Source organism: Arctopsyche grandis, chromosome 7 (assembly GCF_051622035.1).
Source record: "Arctopsyche grandis isolate Sample6627 chromosome 7, ASM5162203v2, whole genome shotgun sequence".
In the NCBI taxonomy this organism is placed as follows: domain Eukaryota; kingdom Metazoa; phylum Arthropoda; class Insecta; order Trichoptera; family Hydropsychidae; genus Arctopsyche; species Arctopsyche grandis.
This window is the reverse complement of record NC_135361.1, coordinates 15,415,893-15,437,185: the sequence shown is the minus strand read 5'-3', so window position 1 is coordinate 15,437,185 and position 21,293 is coordinate 15,415,893. Positions and strand designations below refer to the sequence as shown.

The 21,293-nt window shown below is 33.5% G+C and overlaps 1 protein-coding gene across 1 annotated transcript in view; it reads right to left on the bottom strand.

The window, feature by feature from the left end:
• Positions 1-10,161: 10,161 nt before the first annotated feature.
• Positions 10,162-21,293, bottom strand: part of LOC143914925 (uncharacterized) — a 74,413-nt gene continuing 63,281 nt past the window's right edge. Inside the window, exons 2-3 of the mRNA XM_077435335.1 lie at positions 19,337-20,454; positions 10,162-11,009 (exon numbers count right to left, since the gene is read on the bottom strand). Of these exons, the coding sequence (XP_077291461.1) occupies positions 10,441-11,009; positions 19,337-20,417 (1,650 nt within the window). The 5' untranslated portion in view covers positions 20,418-20,454 and the 3' untranslated portion in view covers positions 10,162-10,440. The remainder of the gene's footprint in view (positions 11,010-19,336; positions 20,455-21,293) is intronic.

The following is a 21,293-nucleotide window of genomic DNA, read 5'->3' as shown; positions in this document are numbered from 1 at the left end:
CTTGCACTTACTTCCAGGATTATATCTGGACTCTAAGTGCATTTAGGCTAAACAATGACCGTTATTAGTTATTTCTCAGAATCAGTACGGGAAGACCCAATGTCGTGGAAATACATATCCGAATACGTGACTATACAACAGGTAAACAGATTAGGCGCCCTGAGAGATCTACCCCTTATAAGGCGGTACGTAGGCGATATTATGTCATTCTGGACTGAACACTGGCAATACGTGTATCTCCTTAATCATCAATAAATGCTGTGAGACGACTGTTGGCCTTTTACTTGGATCCTCCACCCACCCGTACGCAACAATATATTTACACAGAGATTTTCATTTTTCAAATGTATGTAGGTAGAAAACATATTAGAGTAAAAATATGACATTTTATTTTTATTTTTTTACATTTATATGTATAAAGCCAGCAGCATAGCTCGGTCATTTTGCTTCCGCCTAACACCGAGACGCGCCGGGTTCGATCTCATGAGCTGACCTCGATTGAAAAGAAATTTTCTGAGTATATCTGAAGTGCTGCTGGTCATACCTGGATATTTGTGACTTCAGGTCGATCGGTCCCTATCAGAGTTTGCCAATTTTCTCTGATTTCATTGTTGAAACGGTATCCCGATCGAACGGGATCGAACTCGGTAACCTCTCCGTACTAAACATAAACGCAACAACCGAGCTATACTGCTAGCTATCTACACACATGGGTTTGGTGCAAACGATCGAAAAGCGCCTGACAGATTGAACCACAGATTAATTGGATGGCTGCTTTAAACACAATTCTCGACTTCACGAATGAAAAATTGCACATCAGATGACGAGTAACCTTTCGATGTGCACAGGTGCAATTATTAAAATGGTAATTATTAAAATTGAGTTGGATCTTTCTGGCGAGTTTTTAATAATTTAAAAAGGAAAAATTTGAAACTAAAGTATCGGACAGAACGTATACAGGGTAGGTATGTCGGGACTTTGGGTAGATTTCGCTTAGTGTAAGTGCGAGCAGTGCGCACGCATAAGGTACACGTGTCGTTAATCTGTGGTTCAGTCTGTCTGGCGCTTTTCGACACACATACATATGTATATAATATATAAAAGAGCGGTGAATTTTAATACTAAATACATAGATCAACTGAGAATGTATTGCGAGGATTTCTGCATATATAGGTATATCTATATATGCATATATGTAGTTCTCATATTAACCAATTCTCATTTAAATTTATTCTTCATTAAAAATTAAATAATAATAAAAATATAATTTATTAAAAAGAACACAATAATAAAACAATGTTGTGGGCTCAGTAGTTCAATTAAGACTCTGCGATGGGACTGATTAATCTCTTTTGGCTCGCTTATTAGTTTAAATATATTTGGAAAACCATCGCTAAATCGAATTTGGCTAAAAAAAACAAATTAAAAAAAATTAACTTAGCCGAAACTATTCAATCATTACAAAAATTGACCCATTGCGTTCCAATATGACAATGATTGTTATTGCTTTCTTCTTTTTTTATGATATATGAGCGTTTAAAAATGCGAAACATTGACAAACAGAATTCGAATTTGACATTTTTTTCGTGGTTTTTCGTTTATGAGAACGCGCAATTTTTACGGATTTTGGGCTTTTGCGATATTTAACTCAAAATCTAGCATTGCTGTACTTTGGTACAGCAAAGTATTGGAATCAATAGTCGAATATTTTTTTTCTATTTATTGTGATGTTTTATTGCTTTGAATACTTAAAAATCATTTATCGCTTGAATTGGTACGTTCAGATAATATTTAAATACAGAACTATAGAAACTCATTAATATAGAACTATAAAATATACTCGTGAATATAGAAGTCGTTAAATATAGAACTGGTCCCACAAATGGATGATAGCTCAAGAAAAAAATCACAATCAATAGAAACAGCACCTGACTATTGATTCCAATACTCACTTTTGGCAAAGGAATACTAAATTCTAAGTAAAATACTGCAAAAACTAAAAAAAAAACTGTAAAAGTAAGTCAAGCAGTTAGTATTCGGTAGCATATTATAATTTACTGATCAAAGCACAAAAATTTACTGACCAAATACCTATAAATATGTACAGTAGTTTTAAAATGTTCATCCAATGTCCAAATATGTTGCTTTTTCTATTTCCTCAAAAGTATCGTTTGTATTTTAGCACGACTACATATATACATATACATATGAATATTTTCTGAAACACATATTAAAATGAAAATTAAATTTCAAACTAATAATTTTAGTTGAAGTATTTTATATAAAATATGATATAGAAAGGGTAGTTTTATGTATTATATTTACTGTAAAATATGTATTTAGCTCTCATTGTGTATTATATTTTATGTACCTATATTTCCAGGACACAACATCGAGACGATTTTACATGAAAATTCCTATATGTATGTAAATCTAGTGTTTAAACTTTCCTTGCATTTATGTATGTTTGTGCGATATTACTGAACAATAAAATTAAATAATTATTTCGCATTCAAACATTTAAATTTTTTTTATTTTCAAGCGCTTTTCATTTGTCTGAAACGTTCGTTTTTTATTCAACATGGACTCCAACACAACACGGTTCGTATTAAATGTACAATCATTTATTAATATTCCTGCAATGCCACAATGGTCCAATGGCTTTAAATAAATAAATATCGACCCTCGTCCATCGGATCTAAACGCTTTTCGCACCATCCGTACTACACATTAAATGGACCATTCAAAACATCCAACGAAGTGAGAGTAATCGTTACCAATATCACACATCCTACAACTAGATCATTTCTCTCACCTTATTTCCTTCCCATAAGGGGTGTAACTTGCACATGCATCATTCCACGACCATCTGCAAGTGTCGTTCTCGCTTTCGGTCATCACGTATCACACCCATACATCATCCATGTCAAAATGCATCGTTTTCGTACACTGCATTTTATACATGGTGTTGTACGGAAAACAAATCACATTTGTTCGTATGTACTTATCCGACGTGCGACTCCACTCGACTGGACCACTTAACCCTTTCGGCTCGGACGACCGTTGTTACTTTGTAGCTTTACGGCGGCCATTGCGAATTCATGAGCGAAACAGTTAACAATCCACTACGGCCGCCGTTATAATGCTCCGCGGACATTATCATTAAATCCGCATAAAAGACTTGAGCGTTTAACGGCCACGCCGGTTTATATTATTTCCACCTTTGGGCATATCGAAGTGCGATAACGAGCCCCCAACCCCCTCTCGCGCAATTTTTACGATCATCTTTAAGAAATTCGTTATTCGATTTTTTACGAGCCCTCACACCCGTCTTAAAAATGAAGATATAGCACAGCGGTCGCGAACCTGACACTCTAATTATGGCTTTGATGATATAATACAATAAATTTTCATTCTTTTTATTTTTGCAATTTTACAGATTAACAATTCAACGTTTCTCATGATGGCTATTGTGGGAAAAACTGAAGATACAAATAAGGACTCGGTTACCTATCCTTAAAAGTGGCCTTAAAAGAAGAAGGAACATCAGCTAAAAAAGCGGTAAGCAAGCATTCACTATGTAAATTAGTAAATATGAAAATCTTTCATAACTATCATCCACTGTTGTATTTTTATACCTTTTATTTTGTTATTCCAATCACAAACATTTCCAATCTTCTCACGTGAGTGAGAAATGTGTGTATTATTTATTTATTTTAAAATACTCGGGAGAGGTGGCACAGCCGATTACGTGGATCCAAATATGTGTCAATTATAATAACAAAAAAATAAAATAAAACAAAGTAAGTCGAAAGCAAGAATCGAAATGAAATAAAAACAGAAACTAAAAGTAGAGAAAATATAATTAAAATAGTATACTAGTGTTTTTTACCCGGCTTTGCTCGGTATTTGTAATGTAAACCGCTTAAACATGGCCAATCTAATAGTAAACATTTTATTACATTTATTTGAACAGTTTTATTTTATTTAAATTTATTTGAATATTCACTTGTTCGATGTCGTCACGGATTTACGAACCAACATTACATATTTTCTTACATACTTGCAAAGTCTCTTTCGAAATTATATATTAGACTAGTTGTTTTACCCGGCTTCGCTCAGTATTTGTAATATAAACAGCGTAAACATGGCGAATCTAATAGTAAATATTCATTTGTTTTTTTTATGAAAATTCCAAACAATACTTTTAGTAAATTTTATCCAAACTCTTAGCATTCGGACAGTTAGAAACCTAATATCCTACTTTTTTATCAAAGTTTTTCATTATTTGTCTTTCAATCTACAATTCAATATATATTTGAATACATATATAATAATTATATCTAATAGAACTATTTATTATCGCCTGAAAATTTCATCCATTAATCGCGGAATTTCGTTTGTGAACAGGCGATAGTTTTTAATTTAGCTCTGCCACTTTCACTTCTTATTTTCTTCCTTCGATACAATTCTCCATTAGCGTACTTCATTTAAGATATTTACAATTATCGGTCTCTTATACAAATCCAATGTACACGTATTTGTTTCCTATGCCTTTAAAACCCTGTACATAAAATTTTAATATCGTGTTCGTAAACAATTGTCCATAAAATGTGAATACATTTTGTTTTCCTCCACGTTCGTTGTACGCAAAATACAGCCCGATACTGAATACATAAATTTTATTTAAATTACTGCGCTTTGTTTGATTCGAGAGCATTTTAGTATTATAAACGAGAAATGTTTTCAACTGCTGTCTTAAGCGCTCGCTCGCATCTTTCTCTCAATAAAAGTGCTCTTCTTAACAATTTTACATGTTTTATATATTTTTTTCCATTTTGTTTACGTTTCTTCGCTTCAGAAGTGCTTTCGGCGACTCTAGTTTTTATGTTCGAGTGTCACTATAATTTGGTAATAAAACAGTTTTACTTTTAATAAACGCTGAGGTACGCAAGCCTGAAAAGGCGTCTATAAAGCTCGTCCGTTTACGGCCGGATGTCCATCGGAACAATTCCGGTTTTGTTCCGTCGAATGGCACATTTTCGCCATTGTGAACTATAATTTACGATCGCACTAAAAATCCGCTAAAAACCATACGGTCGCCGATGAAAAGTTTTCGAAACTAGTCTCCGTGCATTTGATTCATCACGTTCGAATTCCATAAGAGAGCCGCGTCGAATGTATCCGAATATTCCACGACCGGGTTCTATCTAGCGCACATTGGTACATATAATGTACAAAATAATATAATATACACTCGTAAGTCGTAACTATCCTTATCCGTTGGTAGTTTTCGTTAATGGCTGTATTGCGAAATCTCCTGTCCACCTCGGCGTTTTCATTGTTTCATTGATGTATATAACGACCCATTTACATCGACAAACACGGGCGTAAACGCTATCCTTAATATTAATTACTAATTGGCGCTATTGTATCGCCGCAAATATCAAATGTATTCTAATGCCACTGTCTGCGTCTATTGTGATGTGATATTATTTATTTTACGAGCTCATCATTGCAGTCTGGTGCTACTGAATCCAGTTCAGGCATCCGTAAATTGTGTAAGATATCGGTGAGTAATATATTGATTACTTAAAAATGTCGCTATTTTTTTTTAAAGAACGATATATCTAGGTTCCAGCTCTTAGTAATATATTATTAAGTGGTTCTGTAAGAAAATTATGTTCACAAACACATGACCAAAGCTTGTAGTATATCCCCTTATACATAGGTATCTTTTTTATGTTTTTAGATTTAATTATCTCCTTAGCCACTCAAAGGATCACACGGAAACTTTTTCCTATAATAGAAATGATAATTTTCATATGAAGATATTTTTTTAATATTTTTACCTCAGCCGGAAAGAGTACTTTTACTATATACATATATTCAAGGTTTTTAAATTTTAACCAAACCAATTTTTTAATTTATTCCGATAGTATTATACATATAGATAATGTTGAAGAAACCGCGTTGAAATATGACACTCCAATTTTAAACTTTCTAATTTATATACGCTTTTTACTTTATCTATGTACGTAGTAACAATAGGTGAAATATTACACAGAAGATCATGCGAAAATTTGAATTCCGAATCGGTCACTGATCACGTTTTCATGATCCACAAAAAATATGTGTGTGTCTGTGTGTCGGTGGATTTTTGGAATACCGTTCATCCTACTGAACTGGAACTTAGTATTGGTTACTAAAATTCTAATAACGATACGATCTAATTTTTTTTTAAATTTTAAGTTGACCGGAAATGGACCGAAAATTTTGACAATGTAGTTACTGTAAACAAGGGCGAAATTTTTATCGTGCGTTTTATTGAGGCTATTTATCGTATGCGGTAAAAGTAATATTTATTTTGTTTATTCTCCGTCGTGAACATTGTCGATAAAACCACACAACAGAATATGTCTCATTTTATTGGAAAATCTTTAACATATAAACTAAATTGTGCGCCCGAATGCGTCTCTGGTTGCTATAAGTGGTCGTATCGTCCCGTTTATCACATGGTCATTACTTACGACCCCACCTGTACTGTATATCATGTATATATATATATTTTTGCTCAAAAGGCAAATAATTTATACGTTGTGATCGGCGAGTGTGCCCTGGACAGAGGTGAGAGTACGCTTTTCACTCGGAAAAATATAAATATGTGTGTGTGTGTGTGTTCAGGTATATGAAAACTGATTTTATTTATAGCTTCGTTTATAAACATCGATTTTTTGTGTTTTGGTATTTCAATCGATATGTCTGTGTGCGTATGTACATACATATGTGTATGTACCCAATTTGATGTGTTCAAATGCACGCTTTGAAATTCTCTTTGAGCGTTCATAAAGTTAATTGACTGAGTAAACTTTCGCGTTGTAAAAAAAATTGCAATAGTAAAACGAAGTTAGCCGGCGGATGTATTCAACATCAAAAATAAAATCAATTGGATAGACAGATAGATATGTAGATAGATAAGTTTCGACGAACGACAGAAGCCCCAACATATCTCTGGTGAAGTTCTTTAAGCGAGTAGGTATCGGGTTTCGAATTTCAAATCCTTTTAAATCAATTTAATTCAACTTTTAGCGCAGCCGAAGTTTCCGAGCAATGGTGCATTGTTCAATTCCCCGTATTGTTTTCAATTCGATGCAATTTCCGTTTATTGTAAGGCCAACTCCGGCATCGGTTGCCTATTGTATTAACTTATAGCCCAACTTTATAATGAGATACCGTATTAACGTCTTTTAGGGCGAAATACAACCCGACCGAAAGCTTTTCAATGAGCAATTCGATCGTGGAAATTTCCTCCGCACACCCCCTTTGGTCAATAATTATTGGCTCGTGCCGTGTCGTATCAATTCCATTAACTGCCCGGTCGTCGCAATTATTTTACAATCTAATTAAATTTGTATACATAGTCGGGGCCCATTAACGATAGTGCCGGTCGAAAATTAGGGTCGTATTATGTGTGTGTATTATTAATACAGTCGGTCGTTTTATTGTTTACGTTTTATGTTTTTGAGAGACGAAATTAAGTCATAAATAATGTTAGTGAAATTCACGAGCTTTCCTTGTCACTATGAATAAAACATGAAAGCGAAAAGAGGAAGTTGGACGAGCTTCTCAACTCCATACACGCAGTATAAATCTTTATTAATTATTATTATATATACTTTCGCCTAACACTTTGTATCACTGTTAAAGAATTAAATTTTCTTAAACATTATTACAACATAATATATTCTCAAACTGAGTTGAAACATTTTGCGCCCCGTTAAAACTTTCGTTAACTTTCGCTACTGCATATTATAGGTATACATATGTATGTACACACATAGTTGGTAATAATTTCATTGTGTAACTTTGTCTTTGCTTTTAATTATTTTCAATTATGTCTATGATTACTTTGTGTTTTTATTCATGGAACAAAATATCAATTAGATAATTATTTTGGCATTAATATGTAATATATTGTACATACATATATGTATGCATATACAATTTTGGATTTTCATGGACCTAGTGAATAGCTTTCGTCGTATCAAGGGAAAGTTAAATAATTAAAAAATCATTGATTTTAAGCAATGTCCTGTGCCACCAACCAATTGATTTATCACGACGAAAATTTCGAAAAAGTAGGTTTTATTTCATATTTCGAGAATAGTTTTGATTTTTTCACTATTTTAAAAAAAATAATCACTCAACACTCACTTATTGAAATTTATTTGGGTAGATTGTGATCATTTTTAACTGATAAACGAGAATTTAAAGTCACCGTTTCGCTATAAAGTCCCCATACAAAATACGTCATGCTGGCAATGGTTGTTTGTATGGACGGTTGAGCGTTATTTTCAGAAAGTTATAATTTGAATCGGGTTCCCGTGATTATTTTGAAAACAAAGTCGTTGAGAACGTTTTAAATACAAAAAACTGAAGTATTTCATGAAATCTAAGGAGGCAAAAATGATCTGTTTTGACGTACAAGCTGACATTTTCCAACAAAATAGGTCATTTTGTATACACATTTTTTCAAATTAAAGGTATAAAGGTATTTTTTGTGTTCAAATTAAGGTATACCCAAAAGAGCTTTCAACAACTAAGATGATTTATTTTATTTATTTGACGTTCCCTAGATACGACGAAAGTTTTCTACTAGGTCCATCGATGAATTTCGCGTTTTTTGTTCCGACTTAATAAACATACATATACATACATATGAGGGTCGAAATAAAAGAAATACTGTACAAATAATGAAAACTTTTATTCAGAATTAATTACTAACACATTTCATCTCGAAAACAGCAATAATAATATATATATACAAATATAATTATATAAATAAGCACAAAAAATCATATTTCTTCTTGTTTATTTGGAAAAATTGAAGCGCTTTGCACATGTGATATACATACATAATATGATAATATATAATAATACAATAAATCGAATTATGCTCATGTTTTTTATATTGACATATTTTGAAGTTTATTTGTTTGAAGTACACACATATACATATATTGTTAAATAATTCTGTAGACGTACGCAATTTTCTTAAATGCAACACAACACAATTTTAGATACCTCATTTTTTTTTTAATTTACGATAATTTGAAATAAAGTTCATAAAAAAGTAAGTTTATTTAAATATTAAATAAACATTATATTTCAATTTATATTTTAGTTACATACACTTACGAAAATAAAATAAACTAAGAATATAAATTTAAATAACCTTCCATAACTTCAAAAATATATATGTATATATATTCATATCTATCTAAAACTTATATATTCCCATGATCACATATGTATTTATTAAATTCTATGTATTTAAAACTACAAAATAAAAACATAAAATAGAAACTATTCGTAATATTCGTGGATATATTATATTTTGAAAATGTGCAACGTAATGCATGCGGGGAAAAAATGGAGATGGTACAATTTTATGTATACAACTTGTTCCGAGTACTTACTAATACGTGTATTAAATAATATAAATAAAGTAAATTTTGAATCAATTCTATTTTATGTAAGTAATATATATATGTAATTGCATCCATTCAAATACGTTCTTATAATTATGTATAATTTATGAAACTATGGTAATGGGGGAAAAAATGATCACTAATATCTAATGACAGTGTACATTTTTTTTCAGAGATCATAAGTACATAAGAAGCAATTTTGTGAAGAATTTATAAATTGAAATACACCAATAATTTAATTTGATAAATTACATTAATTTTACGCTTTTACAACGAAAATATATGTATGTGTATTGTTAATTTCTAGATTACTTTATCGATTACTGATTATCGTTAATAAATACAACACTTAAAGGAATAAATACCACATTGTGCAATAAAAAATACGTGGAGTAAATTCATACATGTATTCGATCATATATTTACATTTATACAATAGTGTTTTGCCATCAATGGAAATAATCTAAGGGAATAAGTAATAAATCATTTTCAAAACATAAACAAATTACGAATTACATTTTCAATGAAATCACTATCAGTCATCGTTTAATAGATTTTAGTTGAAAATAATTTATTTTATAAATGCGTATCTTCTTCATAAGGGACTCACTTTCATATACATACAAACATAGTTAGGTATAGTTTTCGGTTTTGTTTTGTTTTTTTTTTTGCTACTTAAAATGGAGTCTGAGTGTTACCCAAAAGTGAAATACATCATTTTCATGATCAACACTTAAATTCTCCGACTAGGTTAAGGGTGAAAATTCACTTGTCTTTTTTTTTACAAATAATCTATAGACATTCTTATGTATTTTTACCATTCACCATAATAAATCACGTATATGTATTATATGTATATATATATTTTTTTTTTCACTTTCATATCAAGTACGACAATCGTGCGGTTGTATGATTTTCTTTTAGATTATATTTTGCCAAAGTTGGAGATTTACATATTTATAAAAACTTTCATTACAATGAAGGATACTGTCGAGCCGCAGAGCATTGAATTGAAATTGACTTTGTAAGTGCCAGAATTGATTCCTCTGAAGTCCTTGACTTCTCCTCGACTCGGCCTGAGTAATGGCGCGTCAGTCGAGTCCTTCAGCTCTTCGGGACAAGGCAACTGTTCGATGGGAATTTGGAACAGTAGTTTTTGATTTTCCTTTTTGGTTTTATTGTGCTGCGCCGGATTGCCGTCTTTCTGCGCCTCGTCGTATATTTCTTCGTCTGCGTTTCCTTTGTATGGACTCTCGACCGTGTCGACGTAATCCAAAGTCGATTTCTGATTGTAAACTTTGTGACTTGCCTTCTTATCGTGGATCTGGTTGTCCAAGTTGTGATCCAGAGGTACTCCGCCCATCATCTTCTGTTTGGTGAGTGCGTGGTCGACGTGAAGCTGCGATGGGTCCAAGGAGCACGTGATCTGTTCCAGGGACAATTGGGTCTGGTCGTTTTTGGTGTCGTTGCGAAGTGCATGCATCCATGTCAAACGGCAATCGCAGGAAAACTCGTTATCTGCCAATCAAAAAAAAAATGTAAAAAATTAATCAAATATAAAGGTTTAACAGCCTCCATTCTATTTATCGCACTGTCTATATATAAATGCAAATAGCGTGTAAATAAAGAAATTCCATCTCGAAAGAATTGCTTAGATGGTGCTCGAAAGATGCACCATTTTGAGTTCTTCAAGTGTGTAGCATTTTACGGTTGTACATTTTTATTGTTGGGTGTACAACGCTATATAGACAAAGTGATCTTCTTTTAGTTTGTATTTCAGAGCGAAGCTCTGGCATGTTTTCATTTGTATGCAAGCATTTATTCAATGTTGATAAAATTAAACTTACATACATTTTAATAATTCACTAGCAACTTTATAATTCATACCGAACACTGAAGAAAGCAGAAATTTATTTAAGGTACCCAAATTCAAAAGGTGGCAAAAAGTATTTGTCTATTTTGTATGTGTTTCTGAAATATTTTCCGAAAAATATATTCATATTTGTTTCCAAAATTATAAAGATCTGTAAAAGGGGAACTGTTATACTTTTTAATTTTCTTCATTATTGTCCCTTACATATTCATATTTACAAATGTTAATAGATACTTAACAAATTTATATAAAATGGAATATAATTTCCTTCGGCAGCATGAAAAATGTTTTATGTTGTCGAAGGTTGTCTATGAAATTGCGTTTAAGAGTCCTGCACTCCTATGTTTGGTCGGTGTTGCTGTACGGATGCGAAACGTGGACACTGTTAGTAGCATCCATGAACAGGATAGAGTCCTTTGAAATGTGGTGTTACTGGAGGATGCTAAAGATCTCTTGGAAGGAGCATGTAAGAAACGAAACAGTCCTCCAGCTTCTTCATAAAAAGAGAGAGCATCTTGACACGGTGAAGCGCCGTAAGATGGAATACTTTGGCCACATTATTCGCGGCCCCAAATATTGCCTTCTACAAACAATCATAGAAGGGAAAATAGAAGGCAAACGGTGGCTTGGGAGAAAGAAGCTCTCTTGGCTCCGGAACATCAGGTCATGGATGGGACTCGGTCTCGAAAAGCTATTTCGGCTTGCCCATGATAGGGAAGAATTCGCACGGTCCATAAACGATGTCTGCCCATGGTAGTCGCCTACGTCTGAATACGGATTCGGCATTAGAAGAAGAAGAATAATTTCCTATTTTCTTTGATCTAAATATTGAGATCTACCACGCGTAAAAAAATATTATTATTTCCTTCATTTTATCGTATTGAGAAATTTAGAAGAACCCGTTTTAAAAGTCTGACAATATATGTAGTTTAAATTCAAAGGACATATGTATATGTTTTTAGAACATTTTTGTGTGTGTGTGTATGTATGTATGTACATATGTATATGTAAAAGGAAGGCCTAATAGTTAAACCCCAATGATCCTTTCTGGCCAATTAAAAACAACGATAAACAATTTATGGAGAAATTTTACGAGCATCTATGGAAAAATTTGCATTTTTGTAGCATTTTTTTTATAAATCGCTGAATTTCGAGATATTGAAAAAGTTAAAATTTGCAAGAAATAGAACAGGGTTGCCAAATTTTCTGGAGTCGTTTCAATTAAATGAGATAAATTTGGAAAAGCTCTGATAGGAAACGATCGACCTTGTAGTCACATATTCAAGGTCTAGCCAGCAGCACAGCCAGAGATTGAACCCATGACCACACAATTGAAAGCATTGCACGCTAATCATTGATCTTTGCTAAATGGTGAGGTATATACATATGTATGTACATAATTAGACCGATGGCAAAAAACCAATTTAAATTTTATATATTTATGTACATATGTACATCCAATTAAGCTTTTCGATAGGATTTTATGAATAATCTACAGCTGTTTATCGCATACAAAAACTTAATTTTTCTACTTTATTTATTTAATGCTGTTCCTTTGTAGATATATTGTATACATTATGAGCCGTTATATTCGAAAGTAACCGAACGAACTGTAATGACAATCTGACAATTTAATGATTCTGACTTACATATATAAAACACATTAATCAATTGAGCTCCAATTTTCAGTTCCAAAAAGACTTTTTCTGTGGGACTTAATATTTCACAAATTTTTATCACTTTTTTTACGTCCATTCAATATATCCAGAATCTCGGAAAAGCAGAATAATACAGGCCACCAGTATTTTCAAATGTTGTTAAACACAAAACATTTTATTTAATAATTTGCAAGATATTTCTCGAAATGAAGAAAAGTGGACTCATGCAACTTTCAATTATAACGGCTCATTTGTTTATTTGTCTATTCAGAGAACGATATACATATGTATATATGTAAAGGTAGACGTTAAATAAGAAATTGAAAATATTGAAATATCTTCATGGAAAATGCATTAATTCTAGTAATATTATTTTTAATAGTATCTTATCATTTTAATTTTATACTGTTTTAACATGAATTAATGCGGTTATTTTTGCTGAATTTTATGTAAATAAAAAAAAAGTTCCCTAGGTGTTTGTAATTCTATCCCATCGGGGAGCTATCATTTTTCCGCAGACACCGTAATGCATTGCGCTTCTCCGATCAGGGGCGCACTTAATGCCAATATTTCGAAAGATAATACCGGTACACCTGGGTCATAAATAGTGTCCTGGCATCGTCGTTGGCTAGGTAAAGCTAATGGCGGTGCAAATGGTCCACTAATAATGGTGTTTAGATACATCGCACAGCGTCGCTCGCCCGGCGAAACGTGCCTGTTTACCCCGAACTTATCGTATAAAAGTGCTTCATAACGGGCAACATCATACTTAGGTGCCCTATCCCCCTATCCCCTCCCATCTTCCCTTAGGTGACAGTTAGAAACTGAAGGGGGAGGGGGATCGAAGGAGATGGTTTCTTATCCGATGCTCAAACGCGCGCACACGAGGGCTTTAAAGTTCGATCGGGATTTAAAAGTAAAAGCGCAACGTATACTCTACATACATTTTGTATACAATGTGTTGGGTACTGAACAAAGTATTTTCATGAACTTTTGTACTGTAGTTTTAAGCTGATGTATAATTTACACAGTGTGCTGCTGATTTTTATCGGTACTGTCTTACTTTTATGCAGTTTTAGCTTATAATAGAAGATAATAAGTCTGAGAACACGTGTTCATTGATACGAGCCAGCAGTATGGGTCGGTTTATGTTTATTGGGTTTGATTCCGTGCTAATCTTTAATACTGCTAGTAAGACTTGGATATGTGTGACTCGATCGTTTCTTATCAGAGTTTGTTAATGTATCTGTTTTCAATTGGCAAAAATCATCATGCCCTCTACATATGTTACAAATATCTCAATTTGATTTATATACAAGATGTAAAAATTTATGTACAAGTCTAAATCCAAACATGTCTCTATGGATTAATTTATGAATTAATTAACTGTTAATTTCGTCTTCTTCACCTCTCGAAATACAGTAATTTATGTAATAAAAATGCTGCAATGTTTGTAATTAATTGTCTAGGAAGGCGTATTGCGGTCTACCTGTCAGGCCTTCCTGGTATTTACATATATATATATATATATATATATATATATATATATATATTATTTAAAGGTGGACTTGATTTAATTGAATTTAAATTATAGATGTATGTAATTTACCGATGTCTAATTTTATATTTAATTTATTTCGCAGAGTTAGAGTGGAAGATGTGGAGATGCGCATAAATGGGTAATTATACTTCTATCTTGTTCAAATTAGACTTTGTGAACTTGGCCTCGTTTGAAAGTTAGAAACTATGGTGTAGTAAGCGAAGTCTCATGGCGCGTATCGCGTATCGCTTTGCGATTGTAATACCAACTAATGTTATACATTTATGCAACGATATTTGTATCTATATATACATATGTATGCACATGTTTAATGTGCCTCGTCATAAAAATCTATCACTCAAAATATTTTCTCCGGATCGTAAAAAAGGCTTTTGTAATAAATTCCGAGCGTAAACGTCGGCCGTAAATCAAATATCAGTGGTTATTTTTCACGGTGTGGCTTTTCGCGAAATTGTGAAAATTACTCATGAATACATTTCGCAGACGAAAGTTAACTTATTCCCGACGAAAGACGCTGTAAGCGAGTGAAATAAAGTTTTGTGTTTATTTCATTTGCATGTATACACATACATATACACATACGTATGTACATATGTACGTACGTACGTACATACATATACGAAAGGGTACCCAAAGGCAACTGGATTTTACATTTAAAAATTGTGTGTTTAATTAAATGCTTTAATATATTAATCATCTTCAAAATACTCCCCTTTAGATATACATAATCGTTATACTAATGTTTGTTACAGTTCTGGAAAACGTCCTTTCGTGCTTACTGTTTGAAATTTTCCGAATTTTTATTTCAGTTATCTTTTCATTCAAGGAAATAAAAAAGTCGCATGATTTCAGACCCCAATAAAAAAATACAAACAAACGGTCATATTATTTTGCATATATGTACATATGTATGTTACAGTCGAAGTGTATTTTCAGTTGTAATGTATTTCAACTTGCGTTCATTCATATTCGAATATAATTCAACTAGTACATAAATTACATCTCGACAAGCGCAAATATATGTACATTCAATAATGTGCTACAGTTTTAATATAATAGTTGAATTTTGACAGCTCTGATATTTTTTCGAATGCTTTAGAATTCAATAATGCCTTAATATTTTCTAGGTATTACGAATAAAGGTAATGAGTATCGTATTACGATAGCTCTAAGAATGTGTTAAAAACAAAAATGTGACTTCTTCTCAATTCGAGTCGAGTCGAGTGAAATTTTCACGAAAATTTAACCTCTTCATTTAACTAGGTACCAACTTATAGTTGAACTGTATTTTCAGTTACCAGTCGGAATGTAATTCGCCATATGAATCAAATTACGTGGATTAGATGGAATATATTCCAACTAGTCAAAATATATATGTAATACCTATATTACAACTGAAAATACTCTTCAACTATAAAAGTAGTTGGAATCTACCATTGACCAACTAGTCAAAATATGTATGTATATTCTAACTGGAAGATACTCTTCAATTGTGACATATATATAAATTTTGTCACGATGCATGAATCAATCAGTTGTTTTTCCTAAAACAAAGTTTTGCAAACGTTCTACAAAACTTTAAGATAAAATTTCAGGATAAATTTTTGCCCAAAATGAACAAATTGCAACTCTTTTAACATTCTTAGCATGGTCACAGTGTGATCTTTGGATTAAATTTCACTTGTGATGTTTTTTGAATCATGGGTTTTTCTAGGTCTTAATTTCAATTAAAAAATATATATATTTTTCCATGATGCCATTGCGGGTTGCTCGTGAGCCATACTCACGGTATTAAACTTGTACGTATAATTTAAATTTGAAATCATATTCAAATAGTGGTGATAAATAGTAGGTAGAATGGTATTTGGAATTTTTTTATGAGGAACCGTTTCAACAATGAAATTAGATAAATTGGCAAACTTTGATAGGAAACTGAAATATGACTTGAAGTTGCAAATATCCAAGCCTGACCAGCAGTACTACAGAATTACTCGGTATAAATTATTTTCAATCGAGGTCAGTCCAGGGCTTGATCTCAGGAGCCTCACGATGGTTAGCATTTACGCAACCACCCAACTACATATAGTGCTGGTTAAAGCAATTCAATATTTTTTCCTACAGAAAACAAAATTACTTGTCGACCGCACTCAAAATAGCCAGCAGCATGGCTCGATGGTTGGGCTTTTTCCTAGCGCCGAAAGGCTGCCGGGTTCGATCCCGTGAGTTGACCTCGATTGAAAACCTTTTATTCTGAGTTATCTGTATTGCTGCCAGTCAGACTTGGATATTTGTGACTTCAAGTCGATCGTTTCCTATCAGAGTTTGCCAATTTTTCTGATTTCATTGTTGAAACGGTTCCTCCATTAAATTGACTAAAATTTATGTACAAGTTTAAAATTCATAATTCAGCGACTTATGTAATAAAACTGTTTGTAATTGGCATGGTTTGTAATTGGCCAGGAAGGCGCATTAGGGTTTATCCGTTAGGCCTTCGTAAATGTATGTAAAATTAGATTAGGAAAGCGTTTTCTTAACTAATTTGTAAAATACAATCAGCATTCCGGTTACGTTTAGTACAACATACATATGTAGTATGTACATATGTACATATGAAAGAGTATGCTTAGTCACATAGGAATCTATTGAAATGTACAAATGCGAATGTAGTAAATGAGATAGGACGAAAGTTGTACGGAGCCGTTTGTATGGAGAATTTTTGTTTGTTGTAAAGTTTCCGTAATAAAATACACTCGCATGCTCGCCTTACAAAAGGAATTAGCCCGCGTTCTTCAGCGACGGCACTTTCCGCTAGAGCTAATTCACATTTTCGACTTAAGGCCCCAAAGTCTCCAGGAACTTTATAAACAGAAAAAAGCACTTTAAAGTACGCAAACTCGCATTGAAAAGTTTGCCGACTTCCGGCATGCTTGAATTAGTAAAGGAACAGTAAACAGCGTGTGTCGCCGCTCGGTCACCTTTTCGAGTGGTGAAAAATTCACAAAGTGTGCGAATGTACGTACGAGCGCGCTTTTCCCATTTTTTTCCTCCTCTCCTTCGCCGTATCCTTCCAGGTTCAAAGGAGAGGAAACTGTAATGTCTTTGAACCGACCCGTGGAATTTCTTTCTTTTTTTTTACAGTATATACATACATATTATTCCTGGCGAAAGATTGCAAAATATGGGGTTTCATACGGGAAGGGATTAATGTGCGCTCGCATGACGCAAACAGTCGACCGGCTACAAAGCTTTATTGATTTATTATTTTTCGCGCGTCCAATATTTTCTCAATGGTGTCATGTGGGACGGTGCTTCTCAACCTTTCTCCTGTTTGTGGTACACTTGTGGGTCAAGTTTAAGTTGATACTTGTGTGGCCCTTCGCTCTTATTGGTAAATACAGTCAAGCGTACATGTTTTATTATACCTACGCACATTTATAAAACGCATAGTCGTTCTTTCTCCTATTATACCTATGTATATATATACATACATATTTACACAGGCATTTGTGTGATGTTATTAAAATAATAAATTATATTATAGAACGGAATGTTGGACCAAAACTACACCCATATCATATTTCATTAGTTTTTTTTTAATTTTACTTACAAGTAACTTGTCGAGATAAACATATTTACATATTAATTGCACGTTTTTGAAGCACACACTTATTTAGTGCAAATATATGAGCCGTTATATTTAAAAGTGGCATAAGTCCACTCTCCTCATTTCGAGAAATAATTGCATTTTACAATATTTAAAAATACTGGCGGCCTGTAGTACGTTTACTCTACTTTTCCAAGATTCTGGACATATCGAATTTAAAGAAGTGAAAACAATTTGTGAATTAAGTCAAATAGAAATAGTATTTTTGGAATTGAAAATTGGACTTCCGTCACCTTCAATTATAACGGCTCATATATGTATTTTTCCGTAGAATTGAGCTAAGAAAAGTCATAAATTATACAAATTAAAATCGGTAAGGTATCAATTTTATGTAAATAAAAAAAATCAACAACTATGAAACACCGGAAATCGGATTTTTTCTATCTTTTCCACACTACGGAACGTAGTGTGGAAAAGATCGAAAAATCGATTTGAACGATTTGACTAAATCGATTTGACAATTAATAAATCGATTTGACAATTAATAAATCGATTTGAATAAATCGATTTGACAATTTATATTTCGATTTTTCATGTACTAACTTACATTGTTGATAAGGTTTTGATTAAAATTCGTAAACTAAGAGTAGTAAATTTTTAAGAAAAATAATATTTCATTATTTTATTTTGATCGTATAAATTATTCTTTTTGATATTTATAGTATTATTAAGTAATAAAAAATAACTTCAACGAAATAAAAATAGCCGGAAGTTGTTTTGTGTGAGTTTTCCTATTTTAGCCAGTAAGTGTGAACACTAAGTACGTATGTGTGCGTCATTATCAAATTCTGTTTTCTATACTTCTTATATTCATCTAATACATAGATAGTCATGGGTTGGTCATATCCGAGCTTTTTAATAACCTGTTTTAGCCTTGAAATAGTCAAAAGGTGTCAAGCTACGATGCAATTATGTATATAATATGTATATCATTACCCAAACTTTTAAGCGTCGTAAATCATTCAAAATATTCCAACACCATAATTTTAAAAATAATGCCAAAATCTCGTGATACAATATATGTTAATTACGAGTTGATGCAATGATATGAATGAATTATCAATGTACATATATTTGTACGATTCTCACCGTCTAATAACAGCAGACTGGATGCATTTTTCAAGTTGTCTAAGATGGGTCGAATGTCATCTATGGTTAGCGTGTGTAGGCGATTTAGTCTCATGTCTAAGTACGACAGCCCTCTCACCCCCTCGAACAGCCCTCCTGTGAGGGTTGCCAGTCGATTTTTGCTCAGAGACAACTTCTTCAGTTGTGACAGGCCGTCGAACGCGCGCTCCGATATGAACTTGAGCTCGTTATTGTCGAGGAGCAACTCTTGAAGGTTCCATAATTCGGCGAACGTGAAATCGCCGAGCATCTTCATTCTGTTCTCCTGCAGATCGAGCCTTTTCAAGTTGGCCAACCCGTCGAACGTGTCCCTGTTGAGGGTCGTAATCGAGTTTATGTCCAGGTCCAATTCGAGCAGTTGCACTAATTGCTTGAACGCCCCGTCTTGTATGACGGTGATGTTGTTCTGAGACAGGGTGAGTTTCACCAGCACGGGCATGTCCACGAAGCAGTTCTTTCCTATTTCGACTATTTTGTTGTCCTTCAGCTTCAGCGTGGTCAGATTCGACATGTGTGCGAAGGCGTTCTGCTCCAGCGTCACTATTTGATTTTTAGTCAGCAAGATCTCGTTGAGCGAGGACAGGTTGGCAAAGGCGAACGGGTACACGTCGTTTATTTCGGCGTACATGATCTCGAATTTCCGCAATCTGCGCAGATACCTCAAAGCTCTCGTCGGTACAAAGGTGAAGGCTCCGTCGGCCCTCACGTTGAACATCAGATCGACTAGTCGATTCTGTGTCTGGAAAGCGTCCCACACCGGGTCGTCTATGGACAGTCCTTTCTTCAAGATCCAGCATTGCGCTTTGCTTACATTTTTAATGGCCATAGTGCCTTCGCAGTAACAGTGCACTGGAGATTCCCTGTCTGAGTCGCATATGTTGGTCGCTTGGGGCCTCTCCGGAGGGCTGCTGGTTTTGTCTTTGCGTCTCCTCTCCGCCTGCTTTGCGTCAGATCTTTGTGTTTGAAATATGAAGAGGACGCACACTGACAACAATATTATTTTCGCTATCCTCATTTTTGCTTTTCCGTATTCGTAGGCCATTTTTGAGTCGCCAAGCTTTCGAGTGGAGTGCTGCTATCTGAAACGAGCAAAATGAGAACAATTAGTATTACATATTTGTGTGCGTACGTATAGCGACTTTGTGTTTCATCGCGAGAAATATGTTAAGTACATATGTATTTATTTATTTTATATATAAAAACGGACGGGATATATGTATGTATGTATATCGAGTGCATCGACAAGTATGGAGATAGCGTCGAGGAGATGCGGGGAAGCGGGGTAGCGGGGAAGTAGGGAGGTGTGGAGCGTCTGACATGTGCTCCTGATATTGAGTATCAATTAATTCGTGTATCAATTCCTTTCCGAAGCCACCCGTTGAAATCAACAGGCACAACACTAGTTTATTATATTGATATCGATAGACTAAAAGAAAACGAAAATGTAGAAAGAAATTAAGATATAGGAAAATAAGAATTATAAAAACCTTTTAAGTTTAAAAAAGACATCAGAAGTTTTCAGAAATTACTAAATTGTTTCGAAGACTATTCAAAACTTTAAACCGCTTTGTTTGTAAAAAAGGAATCTCTAATCAATTTGTTCGATTTTTCTTTTAGGAGTCTGAGAGACTGACCTTTAAGATGAGTGTTGTCATTAAACATAAAGAGGTTGGACATAGGACAATTGTAATATATATTTATATATATTTAAAGAATTCGATTAAGTCACCTCTTATTATTTTCGTATTCGGTGTGGTAAGATTCATTCTTTTCAACATTATTAGAACGTGCTTTAAGTTTGGAGGGTATTTTATTAACTCTCCTTTGAACCCTTTCAGCACATATGACATATTTTTTTAAATGTGCAAAATATATCTGTTACGTTCGTACCAAGGTTTGAACTTTGAGTGCTTTGACG